Source organism: Plectropomus leopardus, chromosome 14 (assembly GCF_026936395.1).
Source record: "Plectropomus leopardus strain MGB_pleo_1.0 chromosome 14, ASM2693639v1, whole genome shotgun sequence".
NCBI classification, from domain to species: domain Eukaryota; kingdom Metazoa; phylum Chordata; class Actinopteri; order Perciformes; family Serranidae; genus Plectropomus; species Plectropomus leopardus.
In genome coordinates this window covers 34,588,326-34,614,832 of record NC_142189.1, presented here as the reverse complement: position 1 = coordinate 34,614,832, position 26,507 = coordinate 34,588,326, and the positions used below count along the sequence as shown (strand labels likewise).

Below are 26,507 nucleotides of genomic sequence, written 5' to 3'. Positions count from 1 at the left end.
GAGTGGTTACAATAAGGTGTGCTGGTCAACATTATTTCAGTCATTCTGCTTCTGTGTCCATACAACCGTAATTTACAGTCATCAGTCATAAATAAAGGCAACTCATAACTGACAGCATTCAGAATAAGGCTTCTGTCTTATGATCTTCATGTGTGGCGTTTGTGTATAGTTTACTTTATAGCTTAGCTTAGTTTTCGCAACACCACAGTAACAAGAAAACAGTTGCATCACGTCATTTGAAAAGTTTATAGCGAACTGTAAGTCTACAGTTTGTGTTGTCATTAGTTACATCAAAGATATGTTTCAGTAAATAGTCAGTTCATGTTGTTACTTTACAGTCTAAAAGAAACATTACGAGTTCAGTCAAACTCCATCTTTTTACTGTCCAAGAGCTGTCTCCGTCGTTGGTAAGCCACACCAGTATTTACTCTCGTTTTGCTTCTTCTTACATTGCTTCTTTTCTTTGCTGCAGAACATTGCTTCTTTGCTGGAGCTGCTTCTTATGGAGAGAAAGATCCTCACAGACACTGTAACATCTATGCTGTTCAAAATAACTGATAGAAACTTCTGATAGTCATGACAAAATAGTATCACATACAATAAAACTCTGCTAATGAATGCACTCTGATACATGCTTTAATGCAACTGAATGAGGAAATGAAACTGTATGAATTTAAGTTACCTCTGTGTCTGGTTTCCCTCATCTCAGGGTTTACTTAGAGTCTACACAAAACCTGCAGTCTTGAATAGATAGATAGATGGATGGATAGATAGGTGTGATGTTGTCTGTTTTAAGTCTTCAGTGACCTGAAAGATGAGATGAGATGAGATGAAGAAAGCAGGAAAGAGATCAGAGAAACATCTTGCTAGCTGCGAAGCTTTCGCTCAAGCTAAAAGAAAACATCCATAGATGTTGTAAACCCTGAACACAACTACACAGTCAGTGATATTTTGTGCATCAGACATCAAAAACAACAGAGCTGATTAGGGATTTAATGATGCCTCGCGAGGCAGTTACAAATTGATAAAAAATGTGAGATTCAAATAGGTGAGATGAAAAAGGAACCACGAAACTCTTTTTGAACAGCAGAGGGCATAATCTACCTTTGACTTTGATTGCTCAACGTGCCACGTCGCTCGAGTTCAGGGTCCTACGTCATGCATGAGACTAGAGACAGCTCACCAACATAAATAAGACCAAGCAAAGGCTCCACGACAGGCCACAATGAAATAGAGGATGCACCCTCCAGTTTTAAATCAGAAGTGTGGCCGTATTTGAGCTTCTTCAAGTGAGAAAGTAATAAAGGCGAGAAGATAACAGAAAAAACTGTCTGCAAATATTGCAGGAGGGTTTGGTCAGCCCTGCCTATGCACATTCCTCCTTACGACGACTAAACGCCCAAACCACACTGACAAGCTGCAACCCTGCTCGCCCAAACGAGTACAAGAGCCAAGGAGCAAGCCCAGTTTATCACCCACGAGTGGGAAATGGCCAGCTTAGTTCTTCAAAGTCGCACTCTCTGCTGTCCCCTCTAGCAAAAGCAAACCTTTCCACACCAGCCACCTCTGTCTCAAGTGAAAGCTTTTTCTTTTTTTTTTTTTTTAACAGCAGGGGTAGTTGTGAATGTCCAGAAATGCATCCATTGCATAGCTTGTGTTTTGCCTTTATACCTTACCTGAGAAATAAAAAGGGATTCTTTAATCTGATGTAGAAAAGAAGAGAAAATGCAGTATTTTACACAATTTTTGTTTGAAATAATTAACAGAATATTTTTCAGTCATACTTTTTCTGTAATCTCATTTTGAATAAAAAAAAAAATCATGAGTTGAGTGAATTGTTACTTCCCTAGAGTTGATGTTCCATCACTTTGAATTATGTACAGCAGAAGTTGCTATGCAACATGATTTAGTAGTGATATGCTTACTATGATGTCATGGTGTCATGATGCAGCAAAGCTGTATATGCACTCAATGATATTTTCTCACATGTCGTACTGTATCGCAAGCTGGTCTCAAGATGGGAAAACAACACTCGCTCTACTCAAAACACTGTACAAGCAAACTCTTAAGGTACTGGATAAAAAGCCAAAAAGCTATCACTACTGTAACATCAAGAGAAGAGGAAGTACAACCTCCTAACCTCTGATCATTTTGTGGGTTTTGCTAATGCTTGTTTGGTGTACAAAGTGATAAACGGTTTGGCTCCTCCCCCTCTAAAAGAATTCATATCAATGTGTGCAAGTAGTGGAAGAACAACTAGGACAGCTAACAGAGGTGACTGTGTAATACATTACAGATTGTCTGAGTTTGGTAAATCAGCTCTCTCTATTAGAGCAACAACCTCCTGGATCTCAATACCAAGTAAAATCAGAGAGTGTGGCAGCTTTGCAGAACTTAAATCTGGGATGAAATCATGGCTAAAATCAACTCAATCATGTACTCATCACACTTGAAAACAAAGTTTTGTGAACTCTGTGTTAATTTAATTGTGGTAATTAAACGTCTCCTCATTTTTAAAGAAAAAGTAATGTAAATTGAAATATGTTGTTTTATATGATATATTGCTGTTTTTATTGTTTTTAGTTGTCTGCATGATGTTTTTTTTTATTGTTTGTTTTGTATGTTTTTTTAGATCTTCCTGCTCAGGGACCACAGATATAAATTAGCTTTTTAGCTAACTCTGGCTCAACAGTTGTGTTGTGCATGGTCCCTGCCAAATACACGAATAAATAAAGGGTGTAGATATGCTCTGTGTTTCAGGTTAACATGTCATGGTTAAGGTGTTTGTTGGCTGCACACATGATGAAAGCGTTAGAGTTGAGGTGTTCATGGTGTGCATGTGCTTTCCCAGAATGCAGCAGTGCAGCACCCTCTGCTGGCAAAGAGTGGGAGGAGTACATCCAGATCAGAGGCTTGGTGGAGAAAATCCGCAAGAAACAGAAGGGTGAGTGCATGCAGCTGTGCTCACAGTATTTTAACCCTTTAAATGGATGATTTCCCAAATGTTTTTTCATAGTACAGAAACATTTGATGTAATTTTAAGTCAAGGATCACTTTAGTGGACATTTATTTTTTTATTGTTGTTGCTCTCTGTGTGTGTGTGTGTGTGTGTGTGTGTGTGTGTGTGTGTGTGTGTGTGTGTGTGTGTGTGTGTGTGTGTGTGTGTGTGTGTGTGTGTGTGTGTGTGTGTGTGTGTGTGTGTTCGTTCAGGTATGTCAGTAGTGTTTGAGGGCACCAGAGAGGACTACTTTCCAGACCTGATGTCCTGGGCTCGTGAAAATGGGGCGTCCTGTGACGCCTTCACAGTGGCTGACTTTGGAGTGGAGGGTTATGGCCTGCGGGCCACCAGAGACATCAAGGTGAGCTCAGCCCAGTAATGGGCACTTTTATGTTTGAAGTGTGTCCAGAACTAAAACAACTCTATAGGCACCCAGTGCAATGCAACATTAAGTTCAGTACAGTGATCTATAATAACCTTTAAATAACAACACTCCAAATGTTTGTATTTCCTTTAGTGTAAAGAAGTACAAAATGTTTAACCATTTACAGAACAGATGATGAACAACCTGAGATGTCTTCAGAAAAATAAGTGTAATTCCAACATGTCTCAGTTTTTCCACCTTGAGAAGGATGAGTGCGGCACTCCTTACAGCACTCGTTTTGTGATTACATGTGCATTTTTCCATATGTTTCCACTCCTGTGTAATGTGCAAGTGGCTTGCTCAAAACTCTGGTTTTACAACTAAACAGTGCACTAATATCTCACCGCTTGCGACAATCTTAGGTTCAAGCCCTTTCTAAATCAACATAAGGAAGCAGACTAATTACCCAAATTAAACCCATAATCAGCAACATGCAGCTTTCAGGCCTCACAAAGCTGATCATAGTCAGAATTGTTACTAAAATGCAACCTTTTTTTGTTTGCTACTGTGCTAAGCTAGCTAAGGTTAGTTAGCCTATTACTTAAGGAAATCTGCTGTTGGACTTGCAAGTTCCATATACACAGTTTTGGCTTTTCCCCTGTTCTATAGGCTTGACAGGCCTCCTGTGGCCGTTTACAGTAGCTAATGCAGAACTGGACATTGGCTGTGGAAAGGAGGCTTAGAAAGAGGCTTAGTAAACAGGCAGTATAGTTTGGCTTCTCAGTAGACTGAATGGGACTCCTGCAATTCATCTTGTAACATATCAGCAGAGGCCAAGCAAGTTATTGTGTTTAGTGATTGTGTGTGTGTGTGTGTGTGTGTGTGTGTGTGTGTGTGTGTGTGTGTGTGTGTGTGTGTCTGTCTGTGCTTTTCACCATATATATAACAGGAACATACTCATCGTTACACAGTCACCAACAGGAGCAGCAAAACTAACAGGGACATTTTTAAGTCCCCACTTGGACATGCTCTATATCATCATAAAATCATGTGTTATGGCTTCTGGTGAAATTTTTCAGATTTTGCCAAGAGGGGACCAAAGTGTGTGTGAGTGTTTATATCCATATTCAGAGCTCTCCCTCCTGGTTGGAGCTGGTATTTGAACGACCCATTCACACACGTCGCTTTTAACACTCCTCTCCCCAGCAGCCTTTCAGACTGCAGATGGGCCGTTAAACAGGCTTTAGTAATGTTAATGTGGGTGACATGAAGGCCACAGAATGTAATGTATCAAATATGATACAAATAGCATGATAGGGTTAATAAAGACACCAGTCTCCTGAAAAGTGATTTGTTATTAGTCTTTGCATTAAAATTCAAGGCTTGGCTTTAGGTGATTTCATAAGTTTTAAGCTCTATACTGTATTAAAATAAAGGGCTACCCAGAAGGCAGGAGAAATCAGTATTTTAGAGCCTTAAAAAGCAAGAAAACTATAATCCAAGCAGAATAAACCTTTACATAAAATGATCAGCAGTAGATTTTTTTCTTTTAGGTTTAATTATAGCAAAATGATGTAACATCAGACCTTGACTAGACTTTAAAGTTGTTCCAGTCTAGCGATACTGACCTGACCAGTTTTCACGAGCACTGAATGTCAATCAGTTTTTCAATATACTTCAATATACACTCTCTCAGTCTATACGCATAGAAATGTAATTTGTTTGTGGGTGCACATTATAGAAAACATGTCCAAACATAGGATAATGCAACATGAGTCCACTGTTGGCTGGTACATAATGACAATTAGTTCCCTCTTGGATAGCATGGAGTGGCGTTCACACTCCACCATGTAAAGAATAAATAAAATGAGATAGATAAGACTTACACAAAAGAATCTCACTAAATGAATTCAAAATTATTCCTCAACTATGATTACAATGACTGTGATTATTATAATTATAACTAATATTTTATAACAAACTATAAGGCTCAGTTTTAGTGGATGGCTTAACCATCTAGCTTGACACTGTTTTACAAAGCTTCCCCAGAGAATAAGGAAATATTTTTAAATCTAAAGAAAGGAGAAATAACAATAACAACAATAATAATAATAATAATAAGGTAGGAAGAAAATGTGGAGAAAATACCAGCAAGATCTTTACTAATTTTAATGAATTGCTTAAATTAGTTTATTATCAGAATTTAACTTAACCTTGAGATTAGCTCAATCCTCCAAAAACTCCTTTGAGTTTTAGATGCACTAAACACTAGATTTCTGTCAATCTTACAATGTACATATGTTTTTTCTCTATAATCACAGGAATGCATTTATTTGCTGATCTACTCTACAGGCAAAAGAGGTCCACACTTGTGTAGTATAAAGCAACAGGGGTCCACAGTTGGCTGGTACATAATGACACAAGTTACTTGTAAATATATCTAAACTAAATCATGTAAATTTTTTTGCTTCTAAAAGGATCTGTAAGTATGTATTTTTGTAACTGAATATAAAGGCTCAGCCGCTGTGGATGTCTTTACCATTTTATAGCTTGACACTGTGTTTAAAAGGGCTACCCCAGTCCATTCTCATTGTTAACTTTTTCAAATACATTCCCTCTGTCAGTGCTTTTGGCATACCTGCATCAATCTGGATCATGGCAGGATGATGTGAGATGAGAACATAGCGGACAGAGCCAGCGCGTGTTATTATCGTCAGTAGACAGCCAGACAGCACGAGGCACATCTGCATACATCTTGCGTGGCTAGCATCACTTGAGAATATGGATGGGCGTACTCAAAACTTCCATTTAACAGTTTTTACAAGCAAAAAATGCCATGCAAGTTTTAGGTTTTTATTTTGAGGATTTAAAGTTTTTTTTTCTATTGGGAAAGAATATTAAAAACAAAAATGTTATTTTTTTTAAAAGGAATAAAGTTTCATCATCATTGAATGATGCCTTTTCAGAACCAATATTTGCATAAAATGAAGCAAATAATTTAAAAATAGCTTTGCTGGTCCAAAGTCTTCTTTGTAAAACATCAGGAGCCACTCCAGAAATACTTAGAGGGCATCTGAGGAACTGAGTATGGATTAGTTGTGGGCAGACATACAGTGAAAATCAGATTTAACGGTTTAAATAGTTAAGAATTCTGTATAGTTGCAGTGATTTGACAAATTGCAGGGTCTCCAAATTCACAGGAATCAACCTGAATTTGGCATTTTATTGTTATGGTTGAAAATCCAATGTGTGTGTGCCCATCTATAGGAATCCATTTTATTTGTCGCTCCACATTACAGAAAAGAGGTCCACACTTGAGTTGTATAAAAGTGACATGAGTCCACTGTTGGCTGGTATATAACAAGTTCCATCTTAGATATATAGTATAGAGTGACATTCCATTTCAACATGGATAAATGACAAAGAATAGGAAAAAAAGAAGTTAGATGCATTATTGTTCAAAGAAAATAATCTTACAAAAATGTAATAATAAAATTATTTATTTTTAGGAAATTGGAGATAGAAATATCATTTAGTTTTTTCGTACATTGCTTTTTTGAATCGTGCACCTGAATAAGTTTTTGAGTTGCTGTTTAAGAGTGTGCTCCTTTTTTACCTTGTGTTGAAAACACATTGACAACCCATGATGATATAAATGACTAGAGCAATCTTTAATGGTATTTATAATATGGGAGGTTTGTGAGCAATCAGTTTGTCTCAGTTACAGGGATAAGTCAGTTAGAGGAATGATTAACCTCTGAAACCCTCTGTTCAACTGCTGAGATGAACTATTTCCAAATTCTATAGGTTTTTGGCTGTACTTTTGGCTGTGCTTTAACTTTAAATTCTAAAAGGAAAAGTCAGTCCACACTTTGTCCCCTCTTGGCCTGTACAAAATGACACTTCTTGTTTTGTTTGTTTGTTTTGTTTTTGTTTTATATTTTCTACAGTGGTTTAAATTAATCTTAATTCTGCATTAGACAGACAAAATTGTATATACACAGTTCTAGATCTCAAGAAAACCAAAACATCTACAACTACTAAGACAACTAAGAAATATAAAACAGCCAACAATACAAAAAACTGCAGAACTAGGATCAAAATAGGATTCACTTTCAAGTAAAATAAAAAAATAAGCAGCTGAGAGATTTGGATTGGATTGTCTGCTGTGTACGACCTTTAAAGTCTTCTGTTGTAGGAGAGGGAACTGAGAGTTTTTAAATGGGTGTACTGGCATGCAAAATTACCAGCACATTTATGGATTGTGTCTTTAACAGAGGCTGACTACTCATTTTGTATTGGATTAAATGATTTGCCATCTCTCTGTGTGCATGCTGCAGTGACCAGAGGACTTATTATTATTCAACACAGTTTTGGTTTATATGAAGAATTTCAAATTCCTTAAGGGTTTTAGTTTATGATGTAAGCATTAAACAATCCTCCCACATTGACTGAGTGGAGTGTCCCAGCACCCATGTGCCTTTAAGGTTGCCTCTGAGAAATGAGTGACTTGGAGAGGGTGAGGGTCAGCGTGTGCAGCTCTGTATGAGCCTTGATTCTCTGCAGTGTGGGGTTGGTTTTCTTTGTTGTTGACGCGATGGTCAATAGGCCATTCCACATTAAGCTTCAGAGATGCTAATTTATATTAGCTAGAATGTTACATCCAACTCTGACTGCCTGAGACATGGGTCTGTCCCTGTCCTGGGTTAAACAAGTGGCACACAGTGCTTATTTAGCTGGTACAACATCTCTGGATTATTGGGAAGAACATCCTAAAAGTTTACAGATTGGGCATATAATTCTCCACTCAAATTCCCACTAGCTTGAATACTGATACAAAAGTTGTACTTTTTTTTTACTGGATAGTTAAATATTTGAACATATTTAATCACCTAATAATTACATGAATTTCATGGCAAACCATTGTGATGTTACATAGTTTATTGTGCCAAATTAACATTTAATTGTTCTAATCATAATAAAAGGTTTGGTTTCAACTATAGGAGTAAAAACAAAACTAAAGAGTAGAGTGATCGTCTGATCATCATATTAAACATATTCAGGAAACAGAAATAAAATGTCAGAATGCAACATTGAGCCAAAGAAAAACATGAGTGGATTATTGTAGTTTTGTAACATAGGTTTTGTTATTGATCTGTAATGCTGAATTTATGTAGTCCATTTTCACCTCCTGAACCCTTTTCATTTGAGCTGCAGTGATATAAATTTAAAAGGTTTGGTCATAAATCAGTTTGAACATATGAAAATAAATAGTTTTCTAACCTATAAAACATTTAATGGGGGCAAGCGTGTATGCATGCTTAACACAGCTGAGAAACAAAGCATTTTTTAAGTGACTGTAAGATTTAAAACAGCAAATGCAACTTTAAAATGGCCTCCCCAAATAATATGTCAAGATCCACTACATGGTATTTTTTAACAGTTTAACAATATACCATCAGTAGTGTATCAGTGTATCAAGCCGCACCATCAGTAGTTGCAATTTATTTATTAGTTATCAAGTAGTATTGACAAAAGTGAAATTAACAGTCTGTTAACAGCCAGCTTAGGAAAGATGACACTGACATGTAAAATTACCAGCACATTTATGGAGCGAAATGCATCCCTAAAGGAGGTTAAATATTCATTTGTTTGTGAAAAAATTGTTGTTCATCTCTCTAAGATGTTAAACATTTGATTCAGTGGTGCTCGGCATTATTAAGTAAGCAATCACATGGTGTTATAGATATATTGTTAGATTTATGAGCCTTCCAGTTGATGAAGCTGACAAAATATGTAATTTCCTCTACACTGAAGAGGTGGAGTGACCAGCACCCATATGATTCTCAGATCCTAACTTTGAATGTTGAACAGTGGAGACTGCTGCCACTGAGAAGTGAGTGACCTGCAGTGAGTGAGGGGTTTGACTCTGTAGTCAGTCTGTGAAAATCTGTCAGGCCTTGATTCCCTGCAGTGCAGGGGATGGTTTCTTCTAGCTGGCGATGGTCGTTGCTTAGCACATGACACGATGAGCTAAGGGGTTGCTAACTTCTCATATCCAAGATGCTGTATCTGATTTTGAACTGACTGAAACGTGGCTTATTCCCCATCCTGGGTTTAACAAGCTTTACACTGCTTATCTTGGTTAGTACAACATCCCTGGATTATTGGGAAGAACACCCTGAAATTATGCTGAGATGAGCATACAATTTTTCCACTTTAATTCCCATTTTAAATACTTTTTTTTTTTTTTTTTTTCAAAACTTGTACTATTATGGATATTTAAGTAGTTGAACATATTCAGTTACCTAATGATTACATCTGTTATTTCATGACATACCATTTTGATGTTGCACAGGTTATTGCCTCAAGTTTACATTTCATTATTCTAATTATAATAAAGGTTCTGTTTTTAACTAAAGAGGTAAAACAATACTACAGAATTAGATACTCTGTAAAGCATCTACAAACATTATTTAGATAGTTAAAAAATGTTGTCAATGGTTATTGATTGGATAAAACTAATTTGGCCTTTTAAATGTTTTATAGGTGAGCTACATAAAGAGTACATGTTTGTGTCCTGATTGTGTGATTATCATTTTAAACACATATATGAACAGAAAGTCAATGTTGACATGCAACTTTGAGCCAAAGATAAATGTAGTAGGGTTATTGTTGTTTTGCAACTTTTGTAACCTATTAAAGAATTTAATGAAGGGCAAACATGTATGTATACCACAAAGTGCTTAGAAAGACATTATTTATTAAGTGACTCAAAAGATTTAAATAGCAACTGCAACTTTATAATGGTCTTCCAAATAGTATTTCAAGATCTGCTACATGGTATTTGTTAACAGTTTAACAGTTTATTACCATTAGCAGTTGCAACTATAGAAACCATCCAAACAATGTTTATAAACAGTTTTCAAACCAACTATTAATAGTTAACAAAGTGTTATAAATATTTGGTCTATCTATCCAAGAGATATTTATATTGTATAATTTACTTTTTTGTTTTTACGAAGGTTTACAAATTAGTTGGAAACCATTAATACTTAGTTTATGTATTTATACAAGACTGTATAAGTCTTGGTATTTGACTAATAAATAACAATCTATAACATTACTTATAATGGGTAAAAGTTAATTAGTTATCATTTCTTCATTTGGTTATCAAGGAGTATTGACAAAAGTATAATTAACAGTCAGTTAACAAATTATTAATGATGTCTATAATACAGTATTGCCAGCTTCAGAAAGATGATACCGACCGTAAAATTACCACATTTATGGAGTAAGATGCATCCCTAAAAGAAGGGCTGAGTATTCATATGTGTGAAAAAAATGTTATTCATCTCTGTATGATCTATGTACATTTGATTCAATGGCTTTGTGCATTCTTTGAAAGCAATCTGTCTTTATTACATTCACACACAGTTTTATAGATATATTTTTATATTTACTTGGCCTTCAGTTGATGAAGTGGACAAAAATATGTAATTTCTTCTACACTGAAGAGGTGGGTGATTAGCACCCATATGATTCTCAGATCCTAACTTTGAGTGTTGAACAGTGGAGACTGCTGCCACTGAGAGTGAGTGACCTGCAGTGGGTGAGGGTTTGATTCTCTGCAAGTCAGCCTGTGAAAATCTGTCAGGCCTTGATTCCCTGCAGTGCGGGGATGGTTTCTTCTAGCTGGCGATGGTGCGTTATGGTGCATTGAGGACATTACATTGGGCTTCAGGGTTGCTTACTTCTCATATCCTAGATGTTGTATCTGACTGAAACATGGCTTTTCCTCTTTCCTGTGTTAAACAAGTGGATGTTGGGTAAAGATAATGTTAAACTGTAAAGAGTAGAAATACAAGCAGAATTCCACATTTTGGCCGTCAATTGCACAATTGACTACAAGCTATTCAAAAAGGAGTTAAACATGTTTTTCACATGAAGAAACATCTGCTGGGAAGTGACATAATAACCACATGTATGTAATATCACTGAAATAATTGAAAGGTAATTATTTATTAAGTGGCCCTCTAAAGCAGTAGGGCATCTTGGCTCTCAGTGGCTCTGTTTGTCTGAATTTTTAGCATAATGGCCATCAGAAACACATTAACATTAGTTAAACTTTAAGTGCTAAAGAGTTGTTTCAGTTGACAACACTGGAATGTAAAGACCTGTAAAGCTGAGTGTCAATGTAAACTTATTTTAGCAATCTCACATGCCTTCATGCACACTCTGTGCCGCAGTGACAATGCTGTATACCAGCCCTGTATTTGCCAACTAATTTACAACTCTATGTATTTACCAACTATAGTTATCAAAAACAACCAAAAATAGATATAACAATAATAAAAACTTAGTTCTGGGTTGCACAAAACCTCTTTGAATGGGGTCAACAGAAGATAACTAGTGAAGGCCCATTCATAGATGTGTATCCTGCTGTGATGGTTTTGAGATGAGGTGTTGGTGGCTCATCACCATTTCAATGCCCATCAAAAACACTAACATACCAGTTAAACTTTAAGTGCTAAAGAAAGGTTTTAGTTCACAATACTGGAATTTAAAGTCCTGTAAAGCTGAGTGTCATTGTGAACTTATCATTAATATATTATTTATTATGTGCCTTTCACTTCATGCACACTCTTTGTGCACTGTGACAATGCTGCATGCCAGTGTGTAGTATATGTTATAGACTGTAGTCATTAAAAACAAACATCTTTGAATGGGGTCTAGATTAGATAATGCTAAAATACACTTACAAACACAGGTGTTTCATCCATCACTAAAAAACTATTCATGTTGAACACAATGGAACACATTACAAAACAAGATATTTGGTGTTCAAATCCATTACCTATCATAATAGCATGAAAAGGAGCCTTGAGAAATACATAAAAGAGACAAGGCTAAAACCAAAAATGAATAGCCATGACCTTTGACCCATAAAGCTGCACTGCATTAAATACCAACATGACTGAAGGATATCACAAAAATGAGCTCAAGGGACACTAAAAACCACTGACAGTGGACACAGTTTATCACTGTATCTATAAATGCAAATTAAGACTTAACTATACAAAGTGAAAGCCAGATATCAACAAAATCCAGAAACACTGCCAACTTCCCCGGACCTGAGCTCATCTGTCACGTCACAGTGAATATTAAGACAAGTTATAATTGTGTTCACATTATAGCCTTTATTTTAAAAGCTACAATGGCAACATTTTCTGGTGCCAATTTACTAAACAATGAGAAGCTTTACTGAATAGATACATTTTTTTGTATTAGATATTTTCTCTTTACAAAATGCACCTTTCTATTTCTCTTTCATTAATCTATGGTGGAGTGTGAATATCACTCTGTCCTATCCAAAAGGGAACTTGTGTCATTATGTACCAGCCAACTTGGGACCACCGTCGCTTTTATTCTATATGTGTGGCCCTTTTTCTGTAATGTTGATCAACAAAGAAAATGCATTCTTATGCATATAAATTGAAAAGCTGCCTTTTATACATTGTAAAAGAGATCCTGTGCTTGTAATAACTCTTAATAGAATTTCAGTAAAGTCTGATAATAAATCTATTTTTATGATTAATCAGCAAATACTGTTTGCTGACCTTTATATCGTTTTGGTCCTTTCTGGGAAACCCTTCATTGTAAATTGAACATCTAAAGTAGGAATTCAGTATGTTTTTCCATGGCCAAGGGATCAGCTAGTATGTGTGATATCTCTGATCTAGACACTAGAAAGAAGTCTCAGACTTGTAATGTCATGAAGTATAAAGTCTGGAGCTGCTCCTTCTGCTCATCGAGAGAGCCTAATTTTGAGGGACCAACAGAATGTTTGTTATCCATAAACCCAAATGAACTTTATTATATTGGTGTTGTCAGTTCTGTAACAGAAAATGTTCCATATACTTATAACATTGTTCTGGCTGTTCTCAGTGTCATCTAGAAAATCTTTCACAATTTCATATCAATGGAGCAACTCTACACTTTATATCACATGACATCACAAGCACTCCAGTTTTTGGATATGGGAGGCGAGTTGCCCATGTTTACTAATGTTTTTAGACTGCCTTAGATCATAGAAATAATATGTATGTATTTTAGAAATGGGCATAATTTCCCATTAATACAGTATCAAAGCCATAAAAAGGTTAAAGCCAGCCACTAAAGTTGAGCCTTTATATTCTGTTACACAAACATACTAACAAATCATATTTGAAGAAGAAATGTAACATTATTCAGATGAGATTTTTTTCACAAGTATTATTAAATATGTTTGTATGTGCTTTACATGGTTGAGTGTGAATGTCACTCCGTGCTATCTAAGAAGGAACTTGTGACATTATGTACCAACCAACAGTGGACTCATGTCATTATATCCTACTCAAAGGGTGGACCTTCTTCTGTAATGTGCACCAACAAACAAGTTGCATTTCTTTAAGTACAGACTGAGAACACAAGTATATTGAAAACTTGATTGACATTCACTACTTGTGAAAACTGGTCAGGTAAGTATTTTGGAAATTGAACAATTTTAAAGGTCAAGTCAAAGTTTGATGTTACATAATTTTTAATTTAAAACTCCTTTTTAGTTTTTCTTACAAAAGGAAATGGAGTGTGGACATTTTTTTTCTTTTTAGAGTGCAAAGTTCAAAAGGTACAAACAGAGTTGACTTATGAGGCCCATTCATAGATGTGTATCCTGTTGTGATGGTTTTGAGATGAGTTGTTGGTGGCTCATCACCATTTCAATGCCCATCAAAAACACTAACATACCAGTTAAACTTTGAGTGCTAAAAAGAAAGTTTCAGTTTACAATACTGGAATGTAAAGTCCTGTAAAGCTGAGTGTCATTGTGAACTTATAACATTTATTATGTGCCTTTCACTTCACGCACACTCTCTGTGCACTGTGACAATACTGCATGCCAGTGTGTGTAGTATGTGTTACAGACTGTGATCATTAAAAAAAAACAAACATCTTTGAATGGGGTCTAGATTAGATAATGCTAAAATACACTAACAAACACAGGTGTTTCATCCATCACTGAAAAACTATTGTGAACACAAAGAATACATTACAAAACAAGATATTTGCTGTTCAAATCCATTAACTATCTGCCATAATAGCATGAAAGATTTAGAGAACCTTGAGAAATCTCTGCATAAAAGGACAAGGCTAAAAACCAAAAATGAATGGCCATGACCTTTGACCCATAAAACTGCACTGCATTAAATACCAACATGATATCACAAAATGAGCTTAGGGACACTGAAAACCACTGACAGTGAACACAGTTCATCACTGCATCTATAAATGCAATTTAAGACTCTACTATGCTAAGTGAAATAGCCAGATTCAACAAAATCCAGAAGCGCCACTGACTTCTCTCTGGACCTGAGCTCATCTGTCATGTCACAGTTTGATTTCTTTCTTTTGGAAGCAAACAGCTTTTAAGATTAGTCACAGACTTGTGTTAAATCATTTTATAGTGATTAACTAATTAAAATAAATATATTTATTAAAATAAGTAATTATATTGCTGATCATTTTATGTATAATGTTACTCGTTTATAGATTTATTTTTCTGAATTTTTGGTGATACATTGGTAGTTACAATTGGTCTGGTCTAAATATACATATATATATATATATATATATATATATATCTATATATATATATATATATATATATATACATATATAAAACAAAGACAACAATAAAGTTATTAACAGTAAATAGTAAGATAAAACTGAATTCACAGGATTATGGGAGCCTTCTTTAAAAGATATACTTTGCTTTGGCAAGTATTATTTCTGTAATATTTATTATCACAAAAAATGTTGATATATTGCAAGCAATAAAGTTTTACCATTTTAAAGATACAAATGAAGTTTTAGTGAAAAAGAAGCACTCTATAGGTGAGAGAACCAGGATAAACCAGTTTGACTGCAGTATATGGATGTCCCCCCTTTGATAGGCAGACGTCGCTCAAGGCTTCAGGTCCCCTCTTGGCAATTTCTTTAAAAAATTGTAAAAATAACATTTGCAGTAATATTGTGAAAGAAGACCTCAAAAGTAAATTTTCAATTCTAGTTTTGTATTTTTAAAATGACTGCTAATAAAGGTTCCCTCTTGGATAGTACACTTAGATAGTCCCCTATTATTCATGTTCGCATGTATGTGTGTGTGTGTGTGTGTGTGTGTGTGTCTGTGCGTGCATGTGCGTGTGTGCAGGCAGAAGAACTGTTCCTGTGGATCCCTAGGAAGATGCTAATGACTGTGGAGTCGGCCCAGAACTCAGTACTGGGTAAGGACTTAAAATGAGAAGATACACCATTGAATTATTTGGGCCACATGGGGAAATGGTGCCATTCCAGCTAAATCAAAAGAAAAATAACAAATAATGGAGAAAAGGAAAAACAACCAAATTAAGTCTTCAAAAAACTATATTTTTAAAAACTGTATTTTATTTTATTTTTTATTCTTCAGTTAAGCTGGGGATTAATATCCTAAAGATCAGTCTTGACTGTTGAACCTTGTAATGTCCCAACATCCCAGTGATTAATTTATTTCTTAAATTGTTTTTTTTTGCAATAATAAAGATAAAAAAAATCATTTTAATGTTGCCCACTTATGATTTCTGTTTGTAATGTAATTCATCTTTGTGAAAAACACATTTAATGAAATTTAAAACCTATTTATGTACAAAATCTTTAGTTTTATTTTATTGATTGCTTTATTTATTTTTGACATCAAGACATGACATGGAAATCAACCAAATATATATATATATATGGGTGTGTATTTGTATGCCTCAGGTCCTCTACACAGCCAGGACAGAATCCTACAGGCCATGGGCAATGTGACGCTGGCCTTCCACCTGCTATGTGAGCGGGCCAACCCTGTGTCATCCTGGCTGCCGTACATCCGCAGTCTTCCTCAGGAGTATGACACCCCGCTGTTCTACCAGCAGGAGGAGGTGCAGGAGCTGCTGGGCACACAAGCGGTGCAGGACATCCTGAGCCAGTATAAAAACACTGCACGACAATATGCGTACTTCTACAAACTGGTACAGGTGGGCAGATACACTCCACACACAGATGTTTAGATCATGTGCATATACTGTAAAGTCTTTCATTTGTAGTTCATACAGAATAAATTTGCCAAATATTAGGTGAGCATTTCTACAGAAGCCCAGAAAACATGCCAAGACAAAAAGAAAATCAAAAGTAGACAATAACTAGTTGATACCTCTGCCTGTAATGTGTGTGAGTGCCAGATCTACAAAGTAACAAAACAAATGAATACAGACCTTTTCTTAGCAGCCATTTTAATCTGTCACAGCAGAAGAGCACAAGTGTCACTAATTAGGGTAATGAAGTTCTCAACCTTTAAATGTTCCATTAAGCCATGACAGTGACCAACAGGTGCTACATGACCAGAGAAAATCTACCAGAATACACTGGGCCGCACCAGACCAATAAACTCTCCCTCTGGTGCGTGTCGAAATGTGAGTTGCTCATTAAAAAAACAATGTGATGTCAGGTCAGTAACAAACAATTGCATATTGCAGTTAAACGTGAGCTAAAATATGTTTCTGAGAACATGTAAGGTGAGAAATATGAAACACAGTAGCAGAATTGTTATATACTGCTTACTTTTACCATTTGATCTCAGTTTATTTAGCCTCCATTTTTTCACAATACTGGAAGCAGTCTAGCTCCCTCCTCCTGTTGACAAACTCTTGTGTTACAGATAAACAGGGCACTAAAATATAGCCTTTGGCAGCAGTCCTGGCTTCAAGCACTTTCTCAGCCGATTGAAGAAAGCAGCTTAATTGTCAAAATCGCAATCACCACTGTATGTGTTTCAGGCTTCACTGCGCAAGACAGTGCCTTCACATTCCGAGTGAACACACTATTACAACAGATAAGTTGAAGAAACAGAGATGGATGAGTTTAGTGAAGCAGGATGAACCAGATTGTAAAGTACAAGCTAGCTGACAAGGAAACGGGGACAGCAGAAATGAATCCTGTCTTCCCTAGCTGAGGGAGCAAAAGCAGTGAGACAAAGGCTTCAGTGTAAATGAAATCTTTGAAATGAAATCAAGCCTCATTAGCATCAGCAGAAGGATGCAAGTCACTTTGAGGGCTATCCATCTTTCGTTTTTTCTCTCACAGGCCCTTTACCCAGCAGGCATTTGGTAACACTAAATTGTCTGCAGGTGGACTATCGAAGTAAAGAATATTTGTAACATTTCAACTGTTATTTAGTTGAGATTCAACAAATCAATGTTCTGCTTTGTCTGTAGATGTTTATCTTTTTCAATTTACTAGTCTATTTTATTATCATTATATATTTATGATATGATAATGCATTACAGTCCTTCTCTCTTCAGCCCTCTGATATCAGAGATGCACTGAGAGAAATCTTTTCTAAGAATCCTTTCTATTCTTCATGTGTTTGTTTTCTTAGGTGATTAACAGGCAGGGGAATCCGTGTTTTGTGTGTTAGGAGAACAGGCATGATATTTGTGTCAAGCTGACTCTTTTCTTTTAGACAATAAAAGTGCCAACTCCTCTTGAAAGTTACTTCCCAGTGTAATTTTGGTGGACTCCACTGAGTGGCAGTGTTTGTTTCTAAATGACTTACTGTCAGTGAGGTAGAAAAAGAATACCAGCGCTGGAGGAGCTTCGGTTACAGTGCTCCAATACTGTCCATTGATAGATGTTGATTCATATTGTCGCTTTCTGTGATGCATTCTGTAAATGCTGGATAATTTTCTATAATAATAATAATAATAATAATACATTTCATTTATAGAGCGCTTCTCATAGTACTCAAAAAACTTTACATAACTTATAAAAGGTCATAAAGCAGAATTCACTCAAATACACACAACATTAAAATTCACACGGGATGATTCACATATATATAAAGCAGAGGGACGGGGCCGCGTTGGAGAAGGCTCTGTGGCCCCAGGTGTGGTGCTTGGTCCTGACTGGTGGAGACAGGAGGTCGGCATCAGAGAAGTGGAGGCTGTGGGAAGGAGTGTGGTGATGCAGCAGGTCGGTGAGGTAGAAGGGGGCCTGGTTATGGAGGTCATTGTGTGAGGAGACAGACTTTGACTTGTATTCGATGTGGGAGTGTGGAGTCAGTAAAGGTTCTAGGGACAGGGGTGATGTGATCACAGGGGACAGACGATCAGATGAGCAGCAGAGTTCTGGCTGTACGGGAGTTTATTTAGGACTATGGACAATGAACCATAGACAAAGCTGTTTTAGTATTGGATTCTGGATGTGATGAAGGTGTCGCTCAGCATTTGGGCAGCAGCGGGGGAGAGTGATGGGAGGAGAAGAGCTATGTTTTTAAGGTGGGAGAAGACAGTTCTGGTGATGTTGCTTGAAGGAGAGGTTTCTGTTGAAAAGAACTTTGAGGTTGGGGATGTGTGTTGTAAATTATTTTGTACAGACATATGCACCCCCGTTTACGAAGCCTCTTTCTAAGCCCCCCCCCAGAGGTCATGTTCATGCCTCGACAGGTCAGAGCCAAATTAGGTCCAACCGTTGATTGGGGGTCCCTCTGTGATATCAGCACATAACACCTATGTTCTGCAACCCCGTTCCTCAGGCCCCTGAGCAGGTTTTATGCTTATGCCAGGCCTTGTTTAGATGACAACGGTCCAACTAAAAACAAAGTCTTTCATTTGCGTTTTTAAAAAAAAAATCTGTGTTCCTATGAAAACATTGTGAAAACGATCCTTGTGAACACAGATCCACAAAACGAAAACGCTCTAGTATGCATGCCAGGCCAGTAGTTAGCAGTGTAACTGTGTAATGACACGCCATAGAAGAAGACCACACGCCTGCACATAAAGGTGTTCCTCTACAGAGTGGTGAGTATAACAAACAAGAAGACAATGGCGATATAAATAAACTCAGTCGAGTCAGCAGCATAAACACAGCTTAGTAGTCCGCTATTGTTGTTACTGTTAAATAGTAAATGGACTATACTTGTATAGCTCTTTTCTTGTCTTATTGACCACTCAAAGCATTTTAACACTACATGTCACATTCACCCATTCATGTACACATTCACACACTGGTGGCCGAGGCTACCATACAAGGTGCCACCTGCTACTCAGTAATCATTCGCACACACTCACACTCCGATGACGCAGCATCGGGAGCAATTCGGGGTTCAGTATCTTGCCCAAGGATACTTCGACATGTTGCCTGGAGATCGAACCGCTGACCTTCCGATTAGAGGACGACCCACTCTACCTCTGAGCCACAGCCTCCCTGTTGTCCTTCTACTTGCGCATGGCTATTTATCTGAAATGTAATGTGCATGAGCAAAGTGCAGCCGTGACATCACTGTTCTCACAGGATTCGTGCATTGCCAGTTTACTTGGTGACAGAAGGGGTGGTGTTTTCAAAAGATTGCACCCTGGAATGCGGTTTCAACAGTCTGTGTTTTCAGGCTCCCGAAACACCGTTGTTGTGTGAATGAAAGGCCAAACCGCTACTAACGTTTAAGGTTTCATGCAAGAACCGTTTCTGTGTAACGTGTAAGTGGCATCTACATGAAAGCAGAACCAGAGGTTTCCCTGTAGAACATTGCATTGTAACAAAATGATCAGTGTTATTCACTTCACCTGTCAGTGGTCTGAATGTTTCAGCTGACTGTAGAGCTCCCCTGTGCTGTGGGGGGAAGTTGTGTGGGAAGAATCCCTGTTTTCACAGACATGGATGTAAACTATAAGTGTATCTTGTCTGGTTCATTGAGGCATACAGCGGCTGGGCAGTAATTCTAGTTTTTATTGCAAAATTTACACTAAACTCAATATAACAATTTGAACATTTCTGTTGCCATATCAGAGCTGTGTTTGGGCTCTCTGTCTAGACACATCTGAAGTAGAGTCAGTAATCGCCTGTAACACACACTCAGCTTGAGATGGCGACTGAGGAGGACTCATGGAAATGTGTGTGTCCAGTCCTCTCATCTTTGATACATCTTCTTAATCCCCCACACACACACACACACACTCGTCCCTTCTCATGTAGGCCCTCGCACTTCAACCTCCTCTCCCTCCCCCGCCCATTCCACCCCCTCCGCAGATGACCGGGCTGGAAAATGAGCTTGTCACATTGGCTTTGAATTGAATTGACCTGAATGTACCTTCCTCAACCCCCCCCCCTCCCCGCTCTCTCTCAGAGCTGCCTCTTTATGTGAGCATTTCCTGTCCTACAGGACATGTCTGGGTTGAAGGGGGTCAATTTATGACCTTAGAAGTTAACGTTTTAACATCTGTGTTTCAGATCTTTAGTTTTACATTATTAGCTTTCTCCCCTTCATGTTATGTTTTTGTGATTATGGCCTTTTTCTTTAGCTCAATTACACCATAACATTAAATGCAATGACTGTAATTGTTCGATTGGACAGCATAATGTAAAGGCACCGCAAGTCCTGAAAAAAAATGTCACCAAAGTGTTTGCTCTGGATTCACACCACTCAACTGACAAGGTATGAGTATGCTATAAGCTTGTCACGGAGAATGAAAAATAAGGATGGTGACTATTTACTTTCCAGTATTGCGTCTCAACAACTAAGCAACTAAGTAGTGTGAAATCAACACTCAGACTCAAGCCACCACCACTGAGCTGCTACGTTACTTACTATACTTACTTACAAACTATATCCGGCTAACATAGCAAACAGATATGAAAATGTGTGGCATAGCTGTCATCAGGGACAGGGGTAACGCCATTGTTTATTAACTTAACAGTATGTATTTCAATGTGGCCTACCGTGAAAACACTCTGACTGACTGCACCACCATTTGCTCCATTCAGCTGCTCTCTGCTGCTTGTGCTGAGTGCTGAGAGTAGTGTAAACAATGGAGTCAGAGCGCACTCTGCTGGACAAACTATGTAATGAAACCATTTCTAAACCACCCATGCATTGTTTTCTGCGTTATATAGTCTGTAAAAAAAGTTTTCTCATTGGCGCATATCGGAAAAAATTTACACTGATGCCAATATGTTCCGATATGTCTGTGAAAGGCTCATATCAGCCAATAACATCCGTTGACCGATAAATCGGTCAGGGTCTAATTGTGACCTTGATGTCTGCAACACACTGTGTGTTCCTGAATGCTGGCAACAACTCCACTCTGTGGCCGCCACTGAACAGCACATAGCAGTGACCCAGAGTGTGTATTGCCTTTCTGTTACAGGATTAGCAGGAACAGAACAGCACCTCATATTTCCACTGTCACGCGACCATGAAACATGCTTCCTCGGAAAGCCTACATTTTCAGTGTTATTTAATTGTATAATTTAGTTTGAAGTTTCACAAATAGGCAGCTGAGCCAGGCTGCACCACAGCACAGCACGACACATTGAATCACTGATTTGACAAACAGAGATAATCTGGCTACTAGCTCCAAGAGATCGAAGCCTGCAATTAAAGTAAATGTGCTGTTGCATCTTCTAAATGTACTCCATGTGAGGAATTGTTGATAGGTGTTTAGCTGCTGTCTTTTTTATTGTACTTTTTAGTGTTTTAGTGCAGTTTATTACTGTCAGGCTGCAGCCTCTCATCAGCTCTATTTGTCAGGGCTGCAGCTGTCCCTTCACACATACACACACAAAGAAACATTGAGTGATCAACAGTGCAGAGAGGCTGTGGTGGAGACAGTGAAGTGGAGCAAATTAAGATTATTCAAAGTGGTATCTGTGGCATGCTATTCGGCTTAGCATGCCACAGATCTTAAAATTTACCAGCGTACCTGCAGGCAGTGAATCACCTCAGCAGCATGACTGATAATGAGGGATATCTGTTTATTTTTTGTTCGTTTGGTTTTTTACTTTTTCATAACCACTCAGTATTCTAATGTTAGGAATGTGATTCTTCATATTGATATTTTAGAATTGTTTAAAGTGAGATATTGAGTTTATATAGAGTTTGCTGTTGTAAATATTATTGCTGATGCTCTAGAACATTTTATCATATTTAAAATATTCAGTTCTAATTATGTCCTAGTTTTATTCTTTTCGAAATAATTCAGTGTAAAATTTTCAGCATTAGTTTGCTTATAATCTTTCATGTCAAACAAAATTGGTGTTTGTGTTTAGCGTAACTCAAATATTCCTCATCACTTGATAGTGAATATAATGGAAATTGAATCAGGACCTTGTGAATTGCAATAAAATTGACTGAGCACATCAGTGGCGATACCCAGGCCTCTTTTCCACTAAATAAATGTTTAAAAAAAGGAAAAGCAATCACATTTACATGTATTCGTGTAAACAGTGTCCCAACTTTTTTGGAATAGGAGTTGTATTTGCGAGAACATTTATCAGCAGTCTCTGAACATAAACTGGTTAATGGCAGACAAAAATGAGATTGAAAACAAAGGTATGTGTCTAAACTTTAGTCTGGACATCTTTGGCTTATCTCCACATCAGCTTCTTAAAAAGCATAGTAGCCATGCACATTTAAGGCAGGTGCTGGACCAAAAAAAGATAGCGATACAAAAAAAAAAGAAGTTAATGTAGAAAACATGAAAAAAGGTCTGCGCACTGCAGGTTGTCTTCAGTCTGAAGAACAACATCTGGAAACAGCTGGAAACATCATTTTTGAATGTGCTCATTAATTACACTTAAGGAAGTTACAGTCTGCAGACCTTTTTCTCTACATCAACTCTTTTCCTTTTATCAGCTGAAATGTATATGCTGATAGTGATGTATGTGTAATGAGCTAATATCAGCAGATACTCTGTGTAAGGTGTATGAGATGGATGCCTTGTTACAAGTGTGATTCTACGCACTCACCTGTAGGGATGAATCGGTGTTACTGCTGGCTCTTTGTATGAACGCACACATGAACGTGTGTGTGTGTGTGTGTGTGTGTGTGTGTGTGTGTGTGTGTGTGTGTGTGTGTGTGTGTGTGTGTGTGTGTGTGTGTGTGTGTGTGTGTGTGTGTGTGTGTGTGTGTGTTAGATGGTGGTAGTGTTAAGTTCTCACTGATCTTTGTCACCATGAAAATAAATGCGATGCTAAACTGGAGGTTGACTAAAACTTAAAGCTGGATGGGGTTGCTGTTGCTCAGGTGATAGAGGAGGTTGACCTCTAATGTGAAGGTTGTCGGTTCGATCTCTGGCTTCTTCAGAGAAAAGGGTTGAAGTATCCTTGGGCAAGATACTGAAGCCCATATGGCTCCTGATGGCTGTTCCATCAGTGTGTTGGTTTGTCAATGGGCCTCTTTCTTTACATGGCTGGCAAGCCCAAACAATGTATGACAAACAATGAATGTATTTGAGTGATGTGCACTGCATCAGAACATCTTGTTGTTGTTGTTGTTTTGTTATTTTTAAATGTAATTTATTCTGCCCGGTCTGTGTGGGTCAGTATGCTGCCAGTGTATATCTTGCCAATGTATTAATCTCTCTCTGATGTACTACTACTACTGCTGAGTGTTGCATGGTGTTGTCTGTCAGTTTGTGTCTGGTCTGGGTAGATTGTGAAACTGAATTGCCCTGTTGGGATAAATTAAGTTGTTTGAAGTTGAAGTTGAAAGTGTATAATCTCGGATGGGCTGGGTTGTGGCTTCAGTTGACACGGGTCGGTTAGGTTCGGGTTGTAATTTTTCTAGCCCGTTGAGAATTTATGTGTGAATGTGACTCATCGTGTGAAAGTGCTTTGAGTAGTTGAATGACAGGAAAAGCACTGTAAAAATGCAGGTCCATTTAAAATGAATCCCATGAAGGAATATCATGAATTTTGTCATTTCTTACATTAAAGCTGTAGTTGGTAACTTTCAGAAAATAACCATTTGTCATACTGTTTAGTATACATTTGCTTAGACTGTCCCTGTGTCTAAGGGTACTGTGTTTGCAGACAAATCAATGGAGAACAGGAGGTGATGAACTTTGTCTCTTACAATTTTATCATTGAAAAACATCAAAGTTGTTACATCTGAGGGCTATAGGATTACAAGGTACTTTACACAGTTTCATCACAAAAAATGTGTATAAACATTGCAACTTGCATTTCAATTTTATGGAAAAGCTGCAGTGAAATCAGGCATTTCAGGCCACAGTAAGCCTCAAAACAGCCTGCAAAATCTTGGAAGGACTGACATAGTCATTTAATCCATAGTTTCTATAAATATATGGTGCAATGTTAAGTTTAAGGAAAAAGCCTTATTCACCTGGAAAGGGTCTGGCATATTATATGCCCTAAAATAGAAATGATAAGTTTTACATTTCTGTTCATGTACATATAAGCAGTATATATATAAGTATATATATATATAATTAGTGTAAATAAGTGAGTTTTAGAGGAGTTGGCTAAGCTGTCCCTGCTCTGACTCTGTACTCAACACAGGGAAATGAAGTGGTATCAATGTCCTTTCAATGAACTGGGGCTGTGTTAGATACAATAGAGTCATGAGTCATTTCAGCTTTCACTTACTTACTGCTGAACTTTTGGTTCATTGTAATATCTCAGTTTTAACAATGTTGACATTTTACACATCTTGCAAAAACAACAACTCTTTGTAACCCAGCACTACATCTAACCCTAAGCCACTGAATAAATATATAGCTATATCCCAAAGAGTCTAACCGGTGAAGTTGAGCTGAGTTGGTTTGGTTTAGTTTGGTTTGGCTTGGTTCAGTTTGGTTCAGTAAGTGGTTGGCAACATTATAAAATGAACACAATTTGTAGTTCAGCAAAATCAGCTTTGTGGTCATGTGAGAGCCAAATGAGCATCATATCAGTTTATTAGAATTAAAACATCAGCAGCATATCGCCTCTTTTTATGAACTGATGGCTACAGCCTTGACTCTTCCTCATAGACTCTCTCATCTCTGAACAGTGGTTCTGTCTGCTTTGCCACCTCTCTTCTACTCTTTCTTACACTGCTTTCACTCTTTACCTAGTTCTCACTGTTCTCCTGCTTCCATTTCATTCAATTCACTCTCCTCCTTTTCTTCATTATGCATTCCTCTGAACTCCTCTCTTCCTCTGGTTGGGGGTGGCTGTGGCTTTCAGTGGAGAAACCATTGCCATTGAGACACACTCTCACACACACAAACACACACACATACACACACACGCACAGGCGTGCACCCAGACACACACCCTGTGTCAGGCCCAAATTGATGAGGCAGATTTATGACGGCTGCTGGCCACAACAAATTAAGTTGACAGTGATGTATGTGAGGGGGCGATTGTCACACTGAACTAACGGACCACACACACACTTACACGTGCACCCCAGCAGTGGCCCCCTATTCCCAGTCCTTCTTGTTAGGCGTCCCTGTCAGGCAGCCCCCCTCCAGCATACCTACTTAATGAAATTCCTCATTTTGATTTGTGTTTCTTCCTTCCCTCTCCCCTTTTCCTCTCATCCACCTTCTTCCCTCCATCCCCAGACTCATCCCGCTGCCAGCAAACTGCCCTTGAAGGACAGCTTCACATTTGATGACTACAGGTCAGTTTGTTTGCGTGAGTGTATTAGTGTGTGTACAAAATGGGCCTGTTTTTGTTTAGATATTTATGTCATCTTATACATGTTTTGTATGTGTTTTTGCTATAATATGTTCCTGTGAATGTTCTGGTTTTTTTTTTTATAATTGAGGTCTTATATTCATTGATTTGGCCATTATGCCTATTAGTAATAAGAACATTGCATTTAATGTCAAAGTCAGATGACTAGACTTAAAAAAAAAAACAAAACAGGTAAGTCAAATTGGACGAGAAATTGAAGACAGACAACAAAGACTACTAGCAGTTCAAAGTGCTCTACATAAAACATCAAAAGCATTGAGACAAAGTGCAAAAGAAATGCACTTTTTAAAAGATATTTAAATGTAATTAAAAACCTAATTAAAGAGCTAAAATATAGAAAATGAAAGCAAGTTAAACAATTACTAAGGTTTGAAATACCAAAAAAAGTTTGTGTCATAAAAAAAAAATGATTTAATGAAAGGCAGCAGCAAAGAGAAAAGCCTTAAGTCTTGACTTAAAAGAACTTAAAGTTGCAGTAAATCTGCAATTTTCTTGGAGTTTGTTCCAGATATGAGGTGCATAAAAACTAAATGTTGCTTCCCCATGTTT

The 26,507-nt window shown here is 37.5% G+C and overlaps 1 protein-coding gene across 1 annotated transcript in view; it reads left to right on the top strand.

Moving 5' to 3' along the window:
- The window catches only part of setd3 (SET domain containing 3, actin histidine methyltransferase), a 50,526-nt gene that overhangs the window by 6,241 nt on the left and 17,778 nt on the right, over nucleotides 1-26,507 (top strand). Inside the window, exons 3-7 of the mRNA XM_042500592.2 lie at nucleotides 2,852-2,944; nucleotides 3,211-3,359; nucleotides 15,613-15,685; nucleotides 16,197-16,453; nucleotides 25,823-25,881. Coding sequence (XP_042356526.2) covers nucleotides 2,852-2,944; nucleotides 3,211-3,359; nucleotides 15,613-15,685; nucleotides 16,197-16,453; nucleotides 25,823-25,881 — 631 coding nt within the window. The remainder of the gene's footprint in view (nucleotides 1-2,851; nucleotides 2,945-3,210; nucleotides 3,360-15,612; nucleotides 15,686-16,196; nucleotides 16,454-25,822; nucleotides 25,882-26,507) is intronic.